This window comes from Neodothiora populina (assembly GCF_041146345.1).
Source record: "Neodothiora populina strain CPC 39397 chromosome Unknown canker_contig_17, whole genome shotgun sequence".
Taxonomy (NCBI): domain Eukaryota; kingdom Fungi; phylum Ascomycota; class Dothideomycetes; order Dothideales; family Dothioraceae; genus Neodothiora; species Neodothiora populina.
Genome location: NW_027191406.1, coordinates 561,518 through 583,110, shown reverse-complemented (window position 1 = coordinate 583,110; position 21,593 = coordinate 561,518). Strand labels below are relative to the sequence as shown.

Sequence of the window (21,593 nt, the reverse complement as noted above, 5' to 3'; positions counted from 1 at the left end):
CACTTTGAGTAAAGGTTGAATCAAAGTAAAACGATACCAGTAGTATGACCTTTATCGATTGTCAGCTTCGGCTACATATACTATGTTTAGGTTCAGGTATATTTACCAGATCCCATATCTTGTAGTCAGAAAAAGCTCATCGAATTGAGCAGAGACACCGGGCTCATCGTCGTCTATCAGACTATCCGTAGTCTTTTGTACAACGGCACCCTTGAGAGGTCCATCAGCGGTAGCTCCTGTAGGCACTAGTTTTGTGCCTTCCGACGCCATCTTCGCTAAGACAAGAGATGACAAGATTGAACCAAGGAATTGCAAAACCTACTGGTGCAGAGAAAGGCTTATGTTTCAACTGTGCGGGCTCGGCTGACTCTCTGGCAGATGTCGCCACCGTTAAAACACCATCAGCGGAGGTAAAAGCCAGAGCCTACCTTATAGTTTGTAGACTTTTGATGGGCTAAATTTGCAAGTGCTGTGGGGCACTGACTTTCGGTCGATAGCATGATGTGTAGAAATGGCAGGGCGATGTCTCTGACAAGATTGCGGGAAGACGGTAATGCATGAGATTGATTTATAGGATTGACATTACAGCCCGTGGCAAGCTCGGAAGCTGGCGTGTCAAAATCGATATCAGTGAAGAGTGTTGCATCTGTTCTACGGATGGTCGCGACGATTGAACGGCCGAAGAATTTTCCCTTACAATAACCGTTGCCTATTCACATTGTTACCATATCACTTCGTCACTCGCCGACCCCTTGTCGCGTCACCAGAGTGTCGCATTGCACCTAGGTCCCAAAAAACATCATGACCACACTCAGCCTTGTGGCGGATTTATTCCATCTTTGGAATGAATACAGAGTTCCGACCAAGATCACCTCGTAGAGCGCAACACTTCGAGTTCTGCTTGAGGTCAGCCACTGTGGCTGTGCGCAGCCCTATAATGAGGGTTGCTGAAGAAATGCCAAGAGGCATCCACGAGGGCTCGCTCGGCTCGAAGCGTTTGCGCCACATTCCATGTTATGCCGTTAAAACGTTCACGAGCCTCCTCCCAACCACCTCTTGTCCTATACCAGCCTTCGAAAATCTAAGGCTTCGTAGTCCAGTGGGTCTAGTATATGAGTGCCCGCCTTGCGAGGTAGGTTCAGGATCCACATTTCATTTTGCACATCACACCTCACACATTGGAACATAATCTCGTGAAAGAGCCATTCCCTTCTCTTTTGCTGCAATACACACTCTTTACGCACAGAACATACAAACAACATCATCATCTCATCACCACCACCTCAACAAACTCCAAAATGCGCTACTCCATGTGCTCAGCAGCACTTGTGCTTGCATCTCTCTCAACTAGGGTTCAAGCTCTCCCAAGACCTGCTGTCAGCTATTCAGTGGTCGACGTCGACGGCGGTTCAGCTGCAATCAGCAGTGCTGCAGAGCCAACTACCGTCTACGCGACCGTTACTGATGTGTCCTCTGCCGCACCGGCAACCCAAACAATCTTCGACACTCTCACAAAAGACGTCACTGCATCACCGGCGACTGTATCAGTGTCGGTGACTGTCACTAATACTCCGATCCCTACAGCGGAAGCAACATCCACAACTTCATCGACGGAAAGTAGCATTCCGGTCGCATCTTCTTCATCAATCTCATCATCAATCTCATCATCATCCTCTTCATCATTCTCTTCATCATCGTCCTCATCAGCTTCGTCGTCGTCACCAAGCGAGCTTCCCTCCACGACGACACTTTCTACAAGCACAGCACCATCTGCTTCTACAACATCATCATCGTCATCATCATCATCAGAGTCCTCGACATATACAAGCTCTGACCCTGTCATCGTCGTGTCAACCATGACGGTAGTGCCTGTTCCTGTTTCTACCGGCGATGTTTCAAGCAAAACCAGCCTAACAACAAGCTCGACAACATCGGCAACATCCAGCAGCGCCACACAGACTGATGCTATTGTGTCCGAGTCCATTGTCGAGAGCACGGCGACGGCATACACTACCATTGTCGCAAGCACGATTGTGGCCTCGACCCTGACCACAAGCGTCGTCAGCAGCAAGCCTGTGAGCTCTGCCGCCGTGCAGACTGTGACTGTTGACGGCGCGGCGTCGACCGTCACAGTGGTGGAAACATCGACGGTGACTTCGGCATCGACGACATCCTACTACGACGACGGAATGTGGCACACGTCTTACGCTGTCAAGACGTTCCCGACCATCATCCCCAGTGTTCGCTTCAACTGGAACAGCACTCACTCGACATGAAGACGGTCGGTTGAGTAAACAAGATGAAATGTACAATAAGTGTGAATAGGAATGGATGGGTCGAATGGAATTGGAGAATTGTCAATAAAAAGCGGGGGTGACTTCAGCGAGCGAAGCATTTGGTTTTGCATCACGGACGGCGTTGATCTTTATGATACCTCCTCGTCCTCGACTCTCGGATGGACGAGTGCATTAGACGTTACTTTCAGTAATACTACCACTACTATAAATAATACAATCACCACAACAAGGTCATCAGATCTATATAATTTACATCGCCTTGTTTCCGCCAGCCATTGATGAAATCGTGATGATGTTATATGTGTAAAATACAGTAAGATAGGTGCCGTACCTAGTGAGGTGAAATGAGCGCGGAAGGTGATGGGCGGCTAGCGCAACGCACAGACGTTGTTTCCCCATTGTCATTGTCTCTTGGGGTTGGCCTGGGCAAAGGCAGATGACATGTCACCTACAACTCTACCAAGGGAGGTAGCTGTAATTGTAACCGATTTCTTTCTTCTATGATATGGCATTCGCCCTGTACCAGTAGTCGGTGTCTTGATCGCATTGGAATCACGAAACTAGACACATTGATATACAGCAAATGGCCTCACCCCCACCGCCTCCGGTCGAGGACCAGGCGCGTCTGCTGGAGGATGCCTTGACCGTGGTGCGCCAACAGACTGTGCTCATGCGAAGATGCCTCGACACTCCAGGCAAACTCATGGATGCGCTCAAGTGCAGGTGTGTCGCTTTACCATTCATTCTCTGCTGTAGCCAGCGCATGCAAGGGTTACCTGAACTGACCGCAATCACAACAGCTCCACCCTGGTGTCCGAGCTACGAACCTCGAGTCTGGGCCCCAAGCAGTACTATGAATTATACATGTCCGTCTTTGATGCTCTGCGTTACCTCTCCAGCTACCTGCGCGATTCGCATCCTACGAACCACCTTGCCGATCTGTACGAGCTGGTCCAGTATGCCGGCAACATAGTCCCGCGTCTCTACCTTATGATCACCGTCGGCACCGTCTACATGGGCATTGAGGATGCTCCCGTCAAAGAGATTATGAAGGACATGATGGAGATGAGCCGCGGTGTCCAGCACCCCATCAGAGGTCTTTTTCTGAGATACTACTTGAGCGGTCAGGCCAGGGACTATCTGCCGACTGGAGACGGCGACGGTCCAGAGGGCAATCTCCAGGACTCCATCAGCTTCGTCCTGACCAATTTCGTCGAGATGAACAAGCTATGGGTGAGACTGCAGCACCAGGGTCACTCCAGGGAACGTGAACAGAGGACGAGAGAACGCCAGGAACTGCAGCTGTTGGTGGGAAGCAATCTTGTCCGTCTCAGCCAGCTTGTCGACCTCGAATCATACAAGAACGTCATCCTGCAGCCCCTCCTAGAACAGGTCGTGCAATGTCGCGATGTTCTTGCTCAGGAGTATCTCCTCGAAGTCGTCACTCAGGTCTTCCCCGATGAGTTCCACCTACATACCCTCGACCAGTTCCTATCTGCCACCGCGCGCCTGAATCCTCACGTCAATGTCAAGGCTATCGTCATCGCTCTGATGGACCGGTTGTCTGCATATGCTGCGAGAGAGGCTGAGGCCGATTCTCCCGAAGATCGCCAAAAGGCTGAGACCGATGCTACCGCCAGACTTCTCGAGAAGCTAAAACTCGCCAAAGACGCCGCCAAATCGGCAGGCGACGAAGCTGCTGATTCCACTGACCAGAACGGAGCCGATCCAGCCGATGACAAAGACCAAATTGAGGCGACGGAACAAGACAAACCGGCCGACGATGATGAGACAACTGCGGTCTCCGATGCAGCTACTACAAATGGACATGTCAAGAAGAGCCGGGGGATCCCTGATAACGTCCGCCTTTTCGAAGTCTTCCACGAGCAGGTCATTCACCTCATCAGCATGCAGAGATTACCCATCCAGGATATCACCGCTCTGCTCGTGTCTCTGATCAATCTGGCGCTGAACGTCTACCCTGATCGCCTCGAGTACGTCGATCAAGTCTTCCAATACGCCAACAAGGAGGTCGGCAGACATGCAAACAGCGCCGACCTTCACTCGCAAGCATCTCAGGCCAACCTCTTGAGTCTCCTCCTCGCGCCCATCAAAACGTACTTTTCTCTCTTCACTGCATTGGCTGTGCCGAGTTTCATTCCTCTCTTGAACGCTCAACCATATCCGACACGGCGCGCTGTTGCGGGCGAGGTTGCCCGGAGCTTGCTGCGTAACGAACCCAGAATCGCTACTTCGGAGAATCTGCAGGGCGTGCTTGAAATCCTTAAGGTCCTCATCAAAGAGGGTATGCAAGCGACACCGGGATACCCCGGCGGTCCTGCTCGGAGAGCCGTATTGGAGACGGATGAGACAGTTGAGGAGCAGGGTTGGTTGGCCAGGTTGGTGCACTTGATCCGCGGCGACGACACCAACAGCCAGTTCAAGGTAGGCTACTCGAGAAACTCGATAAGTACCATTTCATCACTAATCTTCGAAATAGCTTCTACAAGCTACTCGAGATGCCCTTGCTCAAGGTGGTGAGCGCATCAAATACACAACACCAGCTCTGGTCACGGCGTCTCTTAAGCTCGCCCGCAGGTACAAGGCAAGGGAGCATTTGCAAGATGACTGGTCCACCCAATCCACAGCGCTCTACAAGTTTTGTCATTCGCTAATATCAACCTTATACACGAGGGTGTCTACTCCGGGAGCACCGGATCTTGCTCTCCGCCTTTTCATTTCCAGCGGCATGGTGGCTGATCAATGTCAATTCGAGGAGGTGGCTTACGAGTTCTTCGCACAAGCATTTACTGTTTATGAAGAAAGCGTGAGCGATTCCAGGGCTCAGTTCCAGGCAATCTGTGTCATTGCGCAAAGCCTTAGCGGCGCAAGGAATTTCAGCCGTGAGAATTACGATACACTCATCACGAAATGTGCCTTGCACGGCAGCAAATTACTCAAGAAACCCGACCAGTGTCGCGCTGTCTACCTGGCAAGTCATCTGTGGTGGGTGGCCAAGGGCCAAGAAGACGAGGCCAAAGAGGGCAAGGAGGAGAAGGAGGCAAGTGCTTTCCCGATATTGGAGTAGACTGTTACTGACATTGACTATTCAGGTATATCGCGATGGCAAGAGAGTGCTTGAGTGCCTGCAACGCGCACTTCGTGTTGCCGACGCCTGCATGGACACCGCCGTGTCCGTCGAGCTCTTTGTAGAGATCCTTAATCGCTACGTCTACTACTTTGACCAGGAGAACGATGCTGTAAGTTGACATGATATTGGTTGTGTCACGAGCCTCGGCTGACACATCTTAAACAGGTCACGACCAAATATCTCAACGGGTTGATCGAGCTTATTCACTCTAATCTCAACACTACCGACAACGCGTCGAGTCTCGATAATCCCAGGAAGCATTTCCAACGCACCCTCGACTACATTGCGAGCAGAGAATATCCCGGAGTGGAGACGCGACCGAAATGAACAGGATTAGTGGATTGTTGATAGAAATGCCTGTATTGAATTAATCATGATATATTGCATAGCCGTGATAATGGTGCTGCTGCTGCTGCTGCCGTGTGTTATTCCACATGTGCCGAATGAATGACCCCCGAGAGTTATGTTCCCTAGAGTAATCGTACCTGTTTGTGTTGTTTGTTCGGCCCTCGAAGCTCTCCCGACGTCACGACCGAGGCTGGAAGGGCAACACAGGGGAAAGCGATTCATTGTCCAATCCACCCTAACGACTTGTTGTGCGCCGACCGTTGCTCATAATAATCATCTTCGAGATTGGACACCTTTCCCGTCAAGATTATAAAGTTGACCACGTCCGAGTCGTGCCCAGCCCTGGTCAAAGACATTAGCATTCACGCCACGTTCATCTTATATACGACATATTACCTTATCCAAGAACAAGCGATCCATATAGAATTACCTGCCAAGCTTATCTACAATTGCACATACCTTATCACGAAACCCGGAAAACAAGTAAAACAATAAAACACACATCAGAACCATGGGTGGATATCTGTCGACGTTCTCGCGCTTGCTATTCGCGAAGAAGGAGATAAGGATTCTAATTCTCGGCCTCGTATGAAACAGCGAACACCAGTATCCGCCATGTAGGCTTGAGACGGGAAGGCTGATGCTGCTTGGCTGCGCAGGACAATGCCGGCAAGACGACACTACTCTATAGACTCAAGGTGAGAGCGACTCAGTTGATGTGGTGTCTCTGGTCTTCCTCGTGCAATAATACTGATCCCTCTCGTGTGATCCTTCAGATTGGCGAAGTGGTCACGACGATCCCGACGATAGGCTTCAATGTAGAATCAGTCACATACAAGAACCTCAATTTCAACGTCTGGGTATGAACAATTTCCAGCCGCAGGTATCCAAGTCGGGTTCATGGACCATCTAACAGAAGCTATGAACCATTCAGGATCTGGGAGGGCAAACTTCAATCCGGCCTTATTGGCGATGCTACTACGCCAACACCGCCGCCGTCGTCTTCGTCATCGACTCCACCGACGTCGACCGATTATCCACCGCCGCCGACGAGCTCTCGGCCATGCTGAACGAGGACGAGCTACGGGATGCTGCGCTGCTGGTGTTCGCGAACAAGCAAGATCAACCGGGAGCGAAAGGAGCGGGCGACATCAGCGAGGCTTTGCGACTGGGCGAGCTCAAGGACAGGAATTGGACCATTGTTGCTTGTAGCGCCATCGATGGACGAGGTGTCACGGAAGGAATGGACTGGCTAGTGGTACGTATTTATTGAGTCACCATGGCGTCCCTGTTTGCAAGTGACTCCCCGATATGGATGCTAACATATGTCTGCCCCTCTACAGTCGACTGTACAAAACGAGAACTCCTGAGATCTCTATACATGATCCCTGGAAGCTATCACCTTAACTAAAAGAAGCAGAGGGAAAGCAAAGGGAACGTCCGTCCCAACCTGTAGTTTATGCATTTCAGGCGTTAATCGGCGCATCGAAGGGCCTTCGACATCGGTCGCGCAGACATATTGGAAGAACTGCCTTTTCTGCCCTTTTTTTTGTCGTGGTTTCCGTGATGTATAGAGGCGCAACCCTCTGAACAGCAGGCAGCGAACAGACAGAACAAAACCTTGATGATAACATGCATGCATGCATACTACCTCTCCTGTGCCATCTTTGTTGTTCTTCGTCCATCCTTCAAAGTCGGCTTCGGCAGGATTAACGTTCTGTATGAAGCTATCTCAAGTAAAGCACCCATCACACACAGATTGCACAAGTAACTTCTGTCTACAGATGCCAATCACAAAGCCCTCTCTCCCACTGTGCACCATACCTGCGCCATACAAGGCTTTAGTAGCAGCTTACATGGCATATGCAGTCGTGCGGGAGGTATGGTAATCACTTCAACGATATCAGTCTCCAGTGCGCGACAGAACCGGCTTCAGGGCGACCCTGTCCAGTGATATCCACACATATACGTGACTCTTCTGGAATTGGCTTGCTATAGACTAGATCTGGTCTCGAGGCATGCATGTCGCTTTGGTAGATAGTGAGCAGGGCTCCTGTTAATGCTGGTTTTGCTCATTATGCAGATTCAGAGAGTACGGAAGTTCGAAGACTTACTGCTGCATCGCTTTCCCTCCATTAGTTCACTGGATCTGGAAGGGTATATATGCTTCACTAGCGATGGTGCGATCTGCTTACCATATGTGTCTAATCTTGGTTATGGATATACCTTAAATACAGAGCAAGGTCGAGATGTATGGGAAGATGGAGCTTTAGTATGTAGGTCTAGAAGAGACATCCGTCGTTCTGTACGCAGTTGGATATGGTGAGAACCTTTATGGTCCTCAGATTCTTCATGTCATTGATGTCAGGTTTGCTGTTCCAATGCTAGGACTCGCTATGAGTTCAACTCGGAAGGTAAATATTGCGTATACGATATCATCGTGGACATGTCGTCAACGACATGAACCACACAACAGTCCGATACGCAGTGTGTCAAGGATATCACATGAGAACTGTACTTTATCGCGAAGGGCAATTGCGTACATCCGAGGCCGTGCTCATGAACCTCAATCAAATACGGAGGACCGGACCTCGAGCCGTGTGTAAGAGCGAGCGCAATCACTTAGACTTCTTCCATATCCATGAATCTTTCTAGAATGTTTTCTTGCCATATATATCTTATGCCAGGTAGAAGGACGTTCAAAAGGCCATCAAGTATCCGAGCTTTAGATTTGCGTTTGTGGTCCCCGATTTACGCGATATTCCCCACTCGAAGGTATTCCCTCCATTTCCCACTGTGATCTGTTGTAAGGCGTGAAAGGACAACGCTATCAAGACTAAACCAACGCGCAGCGACGTACTCGGTACTGTACTGTAGAAAACGTGTCGCGTCTCGTGATCAGAGACGAACTAATGCGCGATGCGCGATAGTGAGCATGTGCTAAGGCGATCCTGGCGGAACCCTATGTTGCACAGATGTTTCCCATGCACAATCCGCAGAGTACGGTACTTGTGTCTTTACTACCGCAGTTAGGACTCTAACAATAGGAGGCCGGGCCGCCAACGATCCAGTGCCATCCGTGTCCCTTATAGACAGCAGTAATATACGAAGCTCGCTTGGTTTTAGGGTGGAGTACTCTATCAAGCTTAATTGTAGGCCGTTTGACAAGCTGTTGGAGTGTGCAAACGTAGACTACTCAACCTTACCAACGTAGAAATCTTCATTGCGATGTCCGTGGTGGCTATAGCCACGGTTGCACGCCTCCACGACGGAAGCGTTCCGGGCCAACGGTGTTCCAGGTTCGTGTTTTGACTAGGCGCAGGTATGGAGGCGTGTTTCAGGGCGACGCTAAAGATTAGCCATGAAGGGAACGATCAGCAGCATTATATTGCTCCCACCCTCGCTTCCAACATGCTTAGATTGTGGAACGCAGGTTGCGACGCGAACGACTCGATTCTGCTCGTTGCCGCTCAGCATTTCTTCGCTTTTTCTCGATGCAGGCTATCTGATATTTTCTTACACTTGTAGTGCTCCTCAGCGACCATCTAGCTGTGCCTGTGGTGCTGTAAAGCTGTGCTTAGCTGAGTGTAGATCGCTCGTCCATCCTTTTCCTACCATTATCTTTATTCGAGTCTCCACACCGGCTATTGGCAACGTCGATTGATCGCTGTGCCTAGATACTGATCGTGTGTCTGAGCCCATATTCCACATTAGTGTTGGTCAAACACGGTATGTTCATGTACGCGACGTATCACTTCACCACTATGTACTGAATCACTCAAAAGTCCCTTCATTATTCCAATTCTTCTCCAAAGCTGTCGCTGGCGAGGCGCTCACTCCATCTCCACTTCTCTGGAACATCTCTGCGTCTTTTCGGTATATACCGGCTTAGATATCCTTAGCTGCACCACGGAATACTTCATAATCTTCGTAATGCGACTCTGATACAATATCTCTACGCGCAAGCCATCGAGATAGTACGGAGAGAAAGGGACTGCACATAGGTGTCTTTCGAAGGGAGATTTCACTTCACTGTAATACGCAAGGCGCACGTTGCGGATCTTTCGCGACAGACTTCTCCTTCTAGCACCAAGAAAGATTGGTTGCACATTCGCAAAACAAAAATTTCTCTAAGAAGGGTGATTGATGGCTTATCAGAACCCTAGACAAGTTGACAATAGCCGTGTTCCCTCTCATGGTCCCATTGTACAGCCTCCAAGGCTAAGGCAGAACCATGCAATGGTGCAAGCACAGGAGATGGCGACGAGGCCAGATAGACCCGATCAGCTAGAACCGGTCAGAGTGCAACATCCTTTAGATCGTGAGCAGCAATGGCCTTTGAGGGATGAACATGCTCAGGCTGTGCCCAGGCCTGGACAGCGAGGCCCACCGCCCCCGAGACCACCCCGACCTAGTCAGACTCTTTTACTTCCTGGTACGCGGCCTGCGCCAAATCAAGGGCCTCATCTTCAGGTCATTCCACAGTACCGCCAAGATTCCGGAGAGTGGGATGACGACGACTCGTTGTATCCGACACCAAATCTTTCCAGGCCCCTGACCGGATCATCTCGTGCTTCAACATCATCTGAGTATTCTATTCCTGATTTCCCTGTGCCTCAGGTGCCGCGGAACGTCGTGCAACAAAACAACCAACCATCTAACCGCAAGGCTCCTCTCGGCCCGCCTCCTTCTGCGCGTCGAGGACCGTCATCGTACTATCAGCATACTTCGTTTGTGCCACCTATCGTTGAGGAAACGGACAGTATCCGTAGTCATAGCACACGAACTGCTCATGACTCCTATGCCTCGAGTGCAGCAATTCCTATTGGTATCTCAGAGCACTATCTGGAAAACGAAGAAGAGATTCAGAGTGATAATGAATCACCATTCGATGAGCGCTACGAAGAGCCTTCGGAAGACGAGTCGCCAAGTGATCACGGAGATGCGCACGAGGAATTCACGGCTGTCCCTGTTCGACAAGCAAGCATCGGCCGGAGATCAAGGCCGACCTTGACGACCATCTCCAGCAACGACAGCTTGCGCCCCGACAGTCAAACGCAGCCACTTCCCCAAATACAACAGCATGCTGCACAAGAGGCCGACACCTTTGGGATATCGCACATGTCTAAGAACCGACAGGTCGAGAATTGGCCTATGGTGGATCTTGCCACCAATGTGAAGCCAACCCCTGAAGCAATAGCGCAATCGGAAAAACCCACCAATGTTTCGAACCTTGACGAACCAGCGGTCTCTGGGTCGACTGACAGCACTTCTCTGCCCGATAATGAGAAATCTCTCAAGCAGCAGCATTCCCGGGAAGTATTAGCGGCGGCGAGAGAGCAGATACGGGCTCAATCTCCCTCTGGCAGGGGAGGAACAGGCAATCAGCCGAGCAACGAAAGTTCGGAGAAGAGCTCTATCTCGAACAATATCAACCCTGGTTACATCAGTCAGCTTTCCAATAGTGAGAAACAGGGCAATCTGGCAAAGAGAATTGGCACCAGGCGCCCACCTCGCCTCGACGTCGATGCCGTCAAGGAGGCTGAGGCTCGCGGTAGCTTGACTAGTTTGCCTGAACTGATCATGCGAGCGACCAGGTTGGCCTCGAATTTGGATCGTGGACGGACTGCAAGTAGACTCGGTATGGACTGGTTCGGTGCCGAGGGCGAGGCTCATGGTCTGGAGAAAAGAAAGTCTGGTAATTCTTTATCGGACATTCTTGCTTCCTTTCCGCCACCAGCAATAGCTACGCCTACAGGATCAAGAGGTTCCCGAGGAATGGGTCAGTGGCCATCACATCTCAGGCATAGTGTGCTGCCTTCCGAAAGCGACTTCAACGAGGACGCCCCCAAGAAGCGGAGATGCTGTGGTATGCCACTTTGGGTCTTCCTCCTACTACTTGTGGTGGTGCTGCTAATCATCGCTGCCGCCGTTGTCATTCCGGTCGTCCTTGTCTATCTCCCAGAACAACAGCAATCAAATAGTCCTTCGGGAGCCCTTGCGGCCTGTCAGAAAACGCTTACTTGCAATAATGGCGGTACTAGTGTCGTGGGCAAGGGTGATAGCTGTGGCTGCCTCTGTGTCAACGGTTTCACCGGAACGACATGTTCGGAGAAATCCTCGACAGGCTGCACGACTATCGACGTGGACGGTGCAAGCAATGTGACGGTTGGAGATGCTATTCCACGCCTTGTCGGAGCAGCGTCAACCGACTTCAGCATTCCACTGAATGGAACACTTATCACGAACTTGTTCTCTTCGAACAGCCTCAGCTGTACGTCAGAGAACGCACTTGTCACGCTTAATGGTAAGACCGCTCGTTCAGTGCAAGTCGACGTCGAGATGGCATTCGATGCGCCCACACCAACAACTTTGGATCGACGTCAGGACACCATCGCAGCGACGAGTGCAGCTGTGACGAGTAACGGCATCGTCTTTGATAATTCCCCTAGCTCTACAGAGTCGTCGTCTACACCAATGGCCACGACTTCAATTTCATCAAATTCTACGATGCTGGACTTTGCTCGAGTCGCGGTACTCTACGTGTTGCAGGACTCGGGCAATTTGCAAAGCGCCATCACCGCCCAGGAGAACCTGCAAGACTTCTTCACTTCGGGTAGCACTAGTGTGGGGCAGGCCATCGACGTTCACAACATTACTCTGTTCTCTGGCTACACTGCCGATGTAACGACGCACACTATCACCAAGTCTGACAGTGACATAACCGTGGGTGGATGAGGAGTCTCCAGTCAAGCCGGACATGCTCTGATTGTGCTCGTCCTCGACATTTGTCTCCCCTTAGCGCCATCTGTCCCAAGAAGACATACACTTTCGTCTTACCATCATTACTCGTCCACAGCCGGCGGTGTAATCTTTCATCTACAATTCTTTCACATTACTGTATATTGGTTTATATATCTTCTCTACCCGCTTTGCAGGCATTGCTATATCATCTTATTCTCGACGACATAACTGTGTGGAGCCCGGGACATGGTGTTCTGATCATGTGAACACTCAACACGTACATATGTAGTATCACGAACAGGTAACGATTGCAAAGAAGTTCGTGCTCGAGATCACAGTAGTTTGCAGATTACGTTTGAGCGAGTTTGTGCCACGCGTGTGGGAGGACGATTCAGATATCGTGTATGCAGACCCATACCATTGACGGCCGACCCTGAGATGCAAGCTCCGTATCCGGTCAATCGGGTACAACCCGATCGCTGTGTCGACATATGCAAGCAACACTGCTGTGACGAGGTATAGCACGTGCGATTATGCAATCTATGCAGAAAGAGGAAAAAACGCATACCCCACAATGGGATCTTCGACTTTGAGATTTTTCGGCCAAGTATGTTATTAGGTAGGTACGTTGTTGAGCGGAAGAAGAGCAGAGAAGAACGCAAGTGGTTGTATTATTGGTATCTTGTCCTCCGACACGCGCGCGCGCGCCCGCGCGTGAGGAGAAAACTTTCCCGAAAAGGGTGCGATGATGCGAAGGGCTTGCGTGCTCAATCTTGTTCTCACATCATTTGCTTGTACACTGTACCAAGGTCTTGTCTTCCAAGGTACCGATTCTAGGCGGACATCAGTAATGATGTGATCGTAGTTAAGCAGGCTGGCAGATAGCCCCATAAGGGCGGTAGATGAACCATTTTATGGATATCCAAGATCCAATTCATCGAGCTATGTCAGAAATCATAAATGATGCCTAAATTTAGACTTCAGAGCCGAAGTTACTGTACACAAACAGTGAGCGAGGGAAGAAGCGGAACGCGGTCCCACTCCGTCGCGTTTGCCTAAGTCCAATCCATCGATATTGTGGGGACCCTGATACTGCACAGCAGCACAGTAGCATAATTGGTAGGGCTGTGACTTGGGCAGCGGCGCGAGACCGGAGCCCCCGACACGGAGGAGCCTCAACACATAACACGAACCCACAAGAACCCAATGTCCAGTGTGGAGCGATCTCCGGATCGGGTCCAAAGAGAAAGAGGCGAGCTGAGCTGAGCGGCGGGGCGGGGCGGGCAGCAGGACGACCTACTTCCTGGTGGACCAACAAAAACAAAGCGAGAGCGTGCTCGGTGCTGCGCTCGCTCGCGACGCTTGGGGCTGGCTTTTTTTCTGCAAACCCACAAAACAACGCCGGCTGCTCATCTGGCAGAGGGGAAGGTAAACCTTCATTTGTCAGATCTCTTTTCGAGAATCAGCTCTGATACCTGCAAGGCACCAACTACGATTCCTTACGTGCTGTGACGACATGATTAGTTCTGCCGGAAGCAAAAAAAACAGAAATATGTCATCCGGGGGGCCCAGATCCAGAGCGTTCATCGTGCTGGGTTTCGGACAGTTGATCGCGGCATAGCCGCTAGTACGCATCCGGTAGTAGTCTTTGATCGAATCAACCAATCACAGACGCGCACAAGCACGCAATTGTCGAGCACGCCATCGAGGCCATAGGTGGTGAAAAAGTTGAAGTGCTTTGAAATCGATGAGCGGCTTCTGTTGCCGGCTCACATACACAGTTCAAACTCTCCTATTTGGATACAGATGATTTCGTTCTTCATTCTACTTGCATCACTCTTCGCCGCATTCTCATTGCCTAACAAGTTCTTCAACTTCAACTCCAAACCCAATTGCGAGTGCTCTAGCGTCGAGAATCAATCACAAACATACATCACAATGCCTCGTTCATACTCTTCGGACTGTGCAGAGTCTGGCTATGCCAGCGGTGGTTCCAGTGAAACTCTTCCAGAGGTTTACTTTTCCAGACCACACCTCAAATTCATCAACCAGCAATTGTCACAATTGGAACCTCAAGACATCTTGAAATGGTGCATTGCCACTCTGCCTCGCCTATACCAGACAACGGCTTTTGGCCTGACTGGGCTTGCGATCAACGATATGGTCTCGAAGCTGGACGGACCTATCAAGCCCAATGTCGACCTCATCTACCTGGTATGTTTAAAGATATCAGCGTAACATCTGGTCTTGAGAATCTTGCTAACGAGATATTAGGACACACTTTATGCTTTTCAAGAAACATACGACTTGGTTGATGACATCAAGAAGAAGTACCCTCACCTGACCATCCACACCTACAAGCCTGAAGGCTGCGAGACGGTCGAGGACTTTGTCGCAAAGCACGGCGACAAACTATGGGAGACCAACGAGGAGCTCTACGACTACGTCGCAAAGGTCGAGCCTGCCAATCGTGCATACTCCGAGCTCCAGGTCGCAGCTGTCATCACCGGCCGCAGAAGAAGCCAAGGCGGCAAGCGTGGTGATCTCGATATCATCGAGGTTGACGACCAGGGCATGATCAAGGTCAACCCTCTCGCGAACTGGTCGTTCCAGCAAATCAAGGAATACATCGATACCAACAACGTTCCGGTCAACGCACTCCTCTCCAAGGGTTACAAGTCCATTGGTGACTGGCACTCGACCCAGCCCGTGGCCGAGGGCGAGGATGAGAGAGCTGGACGCTGGAAGGGTCGCGGCAAGACCGAATGCGGTATTCACAACAAGAAGAGCCGCTACGCCATGTTCCTTCAAGAACAAGAGAAGAAGCGACAAGAGGAGCTGAGTCAAGCCATCCAGAATGGATTGAACATCGAGACAGCTGTGTAGCGGGTGAGGTCCGTTGTCTGGAGCTATTTGGCTTCCTTGGTTTTCCTTTTGCATTTATTCTGCACTTTTAGCATCGGCGTTGGGGTATGATCTGTCCATTGGCGCTTCACATTGCATTCTGAGCGCACAAAAACAAGCATATCGGGGGCCCTTATATACCATATCTTGCTGCTTGATTGGAAAATGACTTGATGTAGAAAATCAGTAGTTTCAAATATGACACGATTGATTGACACTGCAGCTTAAGCACGGGAGGTCTGTCGGAGATTGAGTACAGCAGCTCTTTCTCTCGACTTGCGCACCCGTGCAGTTCGGCTGCCTCCCCTGAAATATGATAATTGATAAGATAGAATGTGATGTGTGTCAGTCGAGGAATGAGGCGTCGTCAGCGGGGTACGTTTGAAACTACAATGTCAGGTGCCAAGCTCCGCGATCGTCATCTCGCGGGCGTGGGCTACATTTGCCCAGCAGAGACAGTTTTTTTGTAGGGAGAAGGGAATCGTTGACTGTACTTAACTTTCATATTTCCCACTCTTCTTCTTGTGGTCTTAACTCTGTGCTTTTGTTCTCTCAGCTCTGATACTGATACCCCCCAACTCCGTTCTTTCCTGACCCTCTTTTTCTGTTCATAAATTTTGGTTACAGTCGAGAAAATGGCCAACCCTCCCCATGGTATGGCCCCTCGGAAGTACCTGTGTACCAAGATGCAATATACTAACTTGCGCCAGGTGGTATCCTCAAGGATCTGATTGCCCGCGATGCTCCTCGGCGCGCTGAGCTCGCTGCTGAGGCAGAGAAGCTCCCTGCCATTGTTCTGAACGAGCGTCAACTCTGCGATTTGGAGTTGATCCTGAACGGTGGTTTCTCCCCTCTGGAAGGTTAGTCAGATTCCCAAGCATGTTCTGATATAAGAAAGAGCGAATCCACAATGGATGACTGGCTGTTGGCTTCCCGTGTACAACCAAAGCTAGGAGCTCGTCGTTCATCGATAGCGGCTGATCCGGATTCTGAACAGGTTTCATGAACCAGAAGGACTACGAGGGCGTCGTTGCCAACAACCGTCTCTCGGATGGCAACCTCTTCTCCATGCCCATCTGCCTTGATGTGCACAAGAACATCATCGACGAGGTCTCCGCGAAGCCCGGTGCTCGCATTGCCCTTCGTGACTTCAGAGACGACCGCAACCTTGCCATCATTACCGTCGAGGACATCTACCAGCCCGACAAGCACCGCGAGGCCGAGCTCGTGTTTGGCGCCGATGACTTGGCCCACCCTGCCGTCAAGTACCTCCACGAGACCGCTGGCGACTACCAGATTGGCGGCAAGCTTGATGCCATTGACCGTCTGATGCACTACGACTACGTTGCTCTCAGATACACTCCTGCCGAGCTCCGTCTTCACTTCGACAAGCTCGGCTGGTCCCGAGTCGTCGCTTTCCAGACCCGTAACCCCATGCACCGCGCTCATCGTGAGCTCACTGTCCGCGCTGCCCGCGATCGCCAGGCCAACGTTCTCATCCACCCTGTCGTCGGTCTCACCAAGCCCGGTGACATTGACCACTTCACCCGTGTCCGTGTCTACCAGGCTCTCCTTCCCCGTTACCCCAACGGAATGGCTGTCCTCGGCCTCCTCGGTCTTGCCATGCGTATGGGTGGTCCTCGTGAGGCTCTCTGGCACGCCATCATCCGCAAGAACCACGGTGCCACTCACTTCATCATTGGTCGTGACCACGCCGGCCCCGGAAAGAACAGCCAGGGCAAGGACTTCTACGGCCCATACGACGCCCAGGACCTTGTCGAGAAGTACCGTGACGAGCTCGGAATCGAGGTCGTTCCCTTCCAACAGATGACCTACCTCCCTGATTCCGACATCTACATGCCCGTCGACCAGGTCCCCGCCGGCACCAAGACTCTCGATATCTCCGGTACCGAGCTTCGCCGCCGCCTCCGCACTGGTGCTCATATCCCCGAGTGGTTCTCTTACCCCGAGGTCGTCCGTGTGCTCCGCGAGTCGCACCCTCCCCGCAACAAGCAGGGTTTCACCGTTTTCCTTACTGGCTACACCAACAGCGGCAAGGACGCCATCGCTCGTGCCCTGAACGTGACGCTCAACCAGCAAGGTGGCCGCTCCGTCTCTCTGCTCTTGGGCGAGAACGTCCGCCACGAGTTGAGCCAAGAGCTTGGTTTCAGCAAGGAGGACCGCAACAGAAACGTTGCCCGTATCGGCTTTGTCGCCTCTGAGCTCACCCGCGCCGGTGCCGCCGTCATCGCCGCACCCATTGCCCCTTACGTCGAGTCGCGCAAGGCCGCACAGGAGGTCGTCGAGAAGCACGGATCTTTCTACCTCGTGCACGTCGCAACTCCTCTCGAGTACTGCGAGAAGACGGACCGTCGTGGCATCTACGCCAAGGCTCGCGCCGGCGAGATCAAGGGCTTCACCGGCGTCGACGCCCCTTACGAGGCTCCGTCCAACGCTCGTCTCACCGTCGACATCAGCAAGACCAGCGTCAGAACCGCTGTGCATCAGATCATCCTTCTGCTCGAGGCCGAGGGACTCCTCGACCAGCTTTAAGCGGGAGGGGGTTTGCTGAGTGTATCGTTTCTTTTCTTCCTTTTTCTTTTCAGGAATAAAGCGACCTGTGATGACCAAAAGATATCTGCAAAATAAAAACAAGCAAGAACGATGGATGCGAGAGAATAGAACGACTCGGGGGAAATAGTATACAGCATAGATGTTATATACACATACATGGAAGGACCGAGCGAGAAATGAAAACCAAAAGAGGAAGTCGAAGTTTCTGTCTTTTGTCTGTTACTATCACTATTCTAACAAACATGTTCCCGCGTTCGATGTGAAGTGAAATGAAGTAAAGTGGGTTGAACAAATCGCTGGAAGTATCCGTGCTTACCTCAAATGCTGCAGTACGTACTGAAAAGTCGAGATGGATGGAACGACGCTTGCTAAGACTCGCGCATGAGGTACACAGACGATTTGCATAATTACACACTAGGATGAAAGCCGAAGAAATGTATGAGTTCAATTGTCATTTTGTACAATACCACCAGCACCGTCCCGCAGGGACAAATGGTGCGTTCCTCAGAAACCACTGTTCCTCATGAGATAGAAAGCGGCATATCAATCCGCTGGGCCTGGACACAGGTCCTAGGAGCATGGTTCGGAAACAATCATCGCTCGCCCGACAGATCCGGCTTCTCAACCCTGACCTGCGCATCCGCCTCGTTCTCGACCATCTTCGTCTTTCCGTCCACAAGCTGCTGCATCATATAATTGCAAACGCACTGCAAGCCCAACTGCTCGCCTCTGCGCACTACATAGCCCGAGATCCAGCGGGCCTCGGTCTGGCGGCCTGCGCGCACGTCGGCGAGCATGCTGCTGATGTTGTTTGCGGTGACGTTGGCGACGTTGACGACGAGCGACTCGAGCCGGTCCGGGGCGAAGCGCGCGTGGGCGTTGGGCAGGCCGCGCAGTTCGGGCAGCGAGCGCAGGACTAGGCTCACTTCTGCGAGGATCAGGCGCATGCTGCGCGTTATGGCGTAGTTGTAGAGGATGCTGCCGTTGGGCGCGTCGAGGAGGACGGTGAGTGGGTTGATGACGCTGTTGACGGCGAGTTTTTCGAGTTGCAGTTGGATCAGGTCGATGGGTGGCACGCCGACTGCGGCGAGCACGGGGGTGCGGGTCAGGGTGCGCAGGAGGTAGCGGGCGTTGGGGGAGAAGGGGACAGAGTCTTGGAGGGAGAGAGAGTCTTCTTCGCGCGGCAGGATGCCGAGGGCCAGAGTGCCGTGGCCGGCGTGGATGGCGGTGAAGGGGTCTGTGACGGAGGCCTGGTTGACGCCGTGGTTCAGGATGCCTTGCATGTAGTTCGGACGGGTGGCCGGGTCGGGGAAGAGAGCGCGGTTGACGTCGTCGATTGTGCCCATTCCGTTCTGGATGAAGCAGATGGTCGAGGTGGGTAGCAGACGGTGCTTTATGGGGCGTATGGCGGAGATTGTGTGAGGCGCTTTCACCGTGACGATCAGGTTGTGGATGGGTTCGTCTGACGGGGGAGCGTCTGGCGCAGACTGGCGCAGTTGTCGCTCGTCTACGTCGTCTACTTGGTTGCTTTGGGCGTCAGCTTCGGCCTCGGTCTCGGTCTCGGTCTCGGTCTCCGCCTCTCTTGGGTGTTCAGGTAGTCGAGGCTGGAGGGTGGTTCGAGTATCGCTCTCTTCGCGCCCGTCGTCCGGGGCGCCATGTGACCTAGAAACGCCAACTGCGAGCTCGACCTCGAATCCCGAGCGCGGGACTTTGTATCCGTCTGACTCGATGACTATTTCTTGCTTGCTCTCACGCCACGCGTGCAGCAGTCTGTACCGGTGGAATATGAGGGTTATGGGAGGCGGATTCGGGATACCGCGCAGGGAATGGGCGACGAGCTTCCCTACACTTCCCGTTCCTAGGATGTGTATCCGCCTGGGGACGCCGGGTATTCGAGCATAGCGCTCGCTGGCATCATAGCTTGGCCGAGTCTCTTCTTCTTCTGATGCAAGAGGAGGAGGAGGAGGAGGTGAGGTGGAAGGAGAGGCATCACTCATGAATGTCGCCATGCTTTGAGGGGTGGGATTGCTGCTGTGTTCCTGATTCGAGCTCCACCATGACTGCGCGGGAGAAGGGAGTGCGGTAGAGAAAAAGGCCGCCCGGCCAGCAGTTGTGCTACGATGCTGACATTGCGACAAGGTCCGCGGTATTAGTCGCGGTGAGTGGTGGAAAATTGCGAGAGACAGCTTGACGGGCGAAGGGAGGTTTTTGTTGTTTTGTTTTTGTCGTATATCACTCAATTGCCCACATGCTCTGGTTGTGGAGACAAAGAAAAACAAGGATGGTCGGACATACAGTCGTTTCAGATATTCGCCATCATGGATTGATATTTATTCGCCATCATGTTTCCACCAAGGTGAAAGTGTGCGATACAGGACGTCATGAAGGGTTGCTTTGCATATATGGTAGGATTTGGCTGGAGAATCCCCGCATATCTGCAAGCGGACCTCTTCCACCTCGGCTGCTCGTCTCGCTCATCTCTGTGACTGAATGCTCATCTCCTACTCTGCTTTCCTTAGACTATTTGCTATCCCACTGCCATATAGATGTCGATCTCATTATCAAAGACCGCAAGGCGTGCCACACGCATACAGCCTGCACACCTGTTTGCTTGTCCAACCGCACACAATCAGCCCTTCTCCGTCTTGCGTCGTCCACCACCGAATTATCCCGGCCATGTTCCTCTGACCATGATCGAACGGGTCGGACTCGCAGTCGGCTCAGCCGTGGGCTCCATGGTGAATCACCACCGTCATGGTACATCTGCCTGGGTTCTTTTTATCCTCTATAGGCTCGGTCTAATATAAAGCAGATCTCGTGGCGTCCCTCGGCGAAGCAACCGCCAGCCCATACTTCATCTCGCGCCTGCGCCGCGCCATGCTCTCCAACCCCACCGGCCGCCGCATCCTGCGTGACCGCCCGCGCATAACCTCCAAGACCCTCTCTCTTGACTACCTGCGCACGCTTCCCGAGGACACCATCGGCCGGACCTATGCCGCCTGGCTGGACCGCGAGGGCGTGACGCCCGACACGCGCGACCAGGTGCGCTACATCGACGACCCTGAAGAGGCATATGTCATGCAGAGATACAGGGAGAGTCACGACTTTTACCACGCCGTTACTGGGCTGCCTGTTTTTGCCGAGGGCGAGATCGCGCTCAAGGCTTTTGAGTTTGCCAATACCCTGCTGCCCATGACCGCGCTTTCTCTCGCTGCTGTGGTCAGGATGCAGAAGGACCAGAGGACGAGGTTCTGGGACACTTATCTGCCTTGGGCTGTCACTAATGGACTCAAGTCGGATGAGGTCATTAATGTCTACTGGGAGGAAGTGTTGGAGAAGGACGTGGGTGATTTGAGGAGGGAGCTGGGCATTTCCATCCCGCCTGATCTTCGAGAGGCAAGGAGGATCATGAGAGAGAAGAAGAAGGCGGAAAAGGCTGTGAAAGAGACCAAGGCAACGGTCGGCGACGCGTGGAGAACAAATTGAGAGACCAAACCGTGGGTATCTACTGATGGAAAGAACCAAACACACAAAACTCCAAACCCCTCACGAAGCAGCGTCCCGTCAAGACCGCG

General features: G+C 52.1%; 7 protein-coding genes across 9 annotated transcripts; 6 read left to right on the top strand and 1 right to left on the bottom strand.

Moving 5' to 3' along the window:
• Positions 1-1,298: 1,298 nt before the first annotated feature.
• On the top strand, positions 1,299-2,276 carry AAFC00_004115 (uncharacterized protein; the record flags this gene model as incomplete). Of its 2 annotated transcripts, none has more annotated exons than XM_069343700.1 (1): positions 1,299-2,276. In XM_069343700.1, one exon carries the CDS (start codon positions 1,299-1,301, stop codon positions 2,274-2,276), a length of 978 nt encoding a protein of 325 aa, XP_069202253.1. The 2 variants fall into 2 exon arrangements, with proteins under 2 accessions (XP_069202253.1, XP_069202252.1); XM_069348139.1 differs by having other exon boundaries at positions 1,857-2,276.
• Positions 2,277-2,880: 604 nt separating this feature from the next.
• On the top strand, positions 2,881-5,775 carry AAFC00_004114 (uncharacterized protein; the record flags this gene model as incomplete). The annotated part of the gene is made up of 5 exons (XM_069343699.1): positions 2,881-3,020; positions 3,098-4,742; positions 4,798-5,358; positions 5,411-5,557; positions 5,614-5,775. The coding sequence occupies 5 exons, from the start codon at positions 2,881-2,883 to the stop codon at positions 5,773-5,775; spliced, it is 2,655 nt and encodes an 884-aa protein (XP_069202251.1).
• A 532-nt stretch (positions 5,776-6,307) lies between these two features.
• Positions 6,308-7,166, top strand: AAFC00_004113 (uncharacterized protein; the record flags this gene model as incomplete). Its single annotated transcript, XM_069343698.1, has 5 exons — positions 6,308-6,382; positions 6,456-6,494; positions 6,573-6,656; positions 6,731-7,054; positions 7,140-7,166. 5 exons carry the CDS (start codon positions 6,308-6,310, stop codon positions 7,164-7,166), a joined length of 549 nt encoding a protein of 182 aa, XP_069202250.1.
• A 7,312-nt stretch (positions 7,167-14,478) lies between these two features.
• AAFC00_004112 (uncharacterized protein) lies at positions 14,479-15,426 on the top strand (the record flags this gene model as incomplete). Its single annotated transcript, XM_069343697.1, has 2 exons — positions 14,479-14,754; positions 14,815-15,426. The coding sequence occupies 2 exons, from the start codon at positions 14,479-14,481 to the stop codon at positions 15,424-15,426; spliced, it is 888 nt and encodes a 295-aa protein (XP_069202249.1).
• Positions 15,427-16,079: 653 nt separating this feature from the next.
• On the top strand, positions 16,080-17,997 carry AAFC00_004111 (uncharacterized protein; the record flags this gene model as incomplete). Its single annotated transcript, XM_069343696.1, has 3 exons — positions 16,080-16,098; positions 16,155-16,304; positions 16,442-17,997. 3 exons carry the CDS (start codon positions 16,080-16,082, stop codon positions 17,995-17,997), a joined length of 1,725 nt encoding a protein of 574 aa, XP_069202248.1.
• A 614-nt stretch (positions 17,998-18,611) lies between these two features.
• AAFC00_004110 (uncharacterized protein) lies at positions 18,612-20,027 on the bottom strand (the record flags this gene model as incomplete). 2 transcript variants are annotated; one of them, XM_069343695.1, is made up of 1 exon in its annotated part: positions 18,612-20,027. In XM_069343695.1, one exon carries the CDS (start codon positions 20,025-20,027, stop codon positions 18,612-18,614), a length of 1,416 nt encoding a protein of 471 aa, XP_069202246.1. The 2 variants fall into 2 exon arrangements, with proteins under 2 accessions (XP_069202246.1, XP_069202247.1); XM_069343694.1 differs by having other exon boundaries at positions 18,612-20,015.
• A 537-nt stretch (positions 20,028-20,564) lies between these two features.
• On the top strand, positions 20,565-21,504 carry AAFC00_004109 (uncharacterized protein; the record flags this gene model as incomplete). The annotated part of the gene is made up of 2 exons (XM_069343692.1): positions 20,565-20,775; positions 20,831-21,504. 2 exons carry the CDS (start codon positions 20,565-20,567, stop codon positions 21,502-21,504), a joined length of 885 nt encoding a protein of 294 aa, XP_069202245.1.
• Positions 21,505-21,593: the final 89 nt, after the last annotated feature.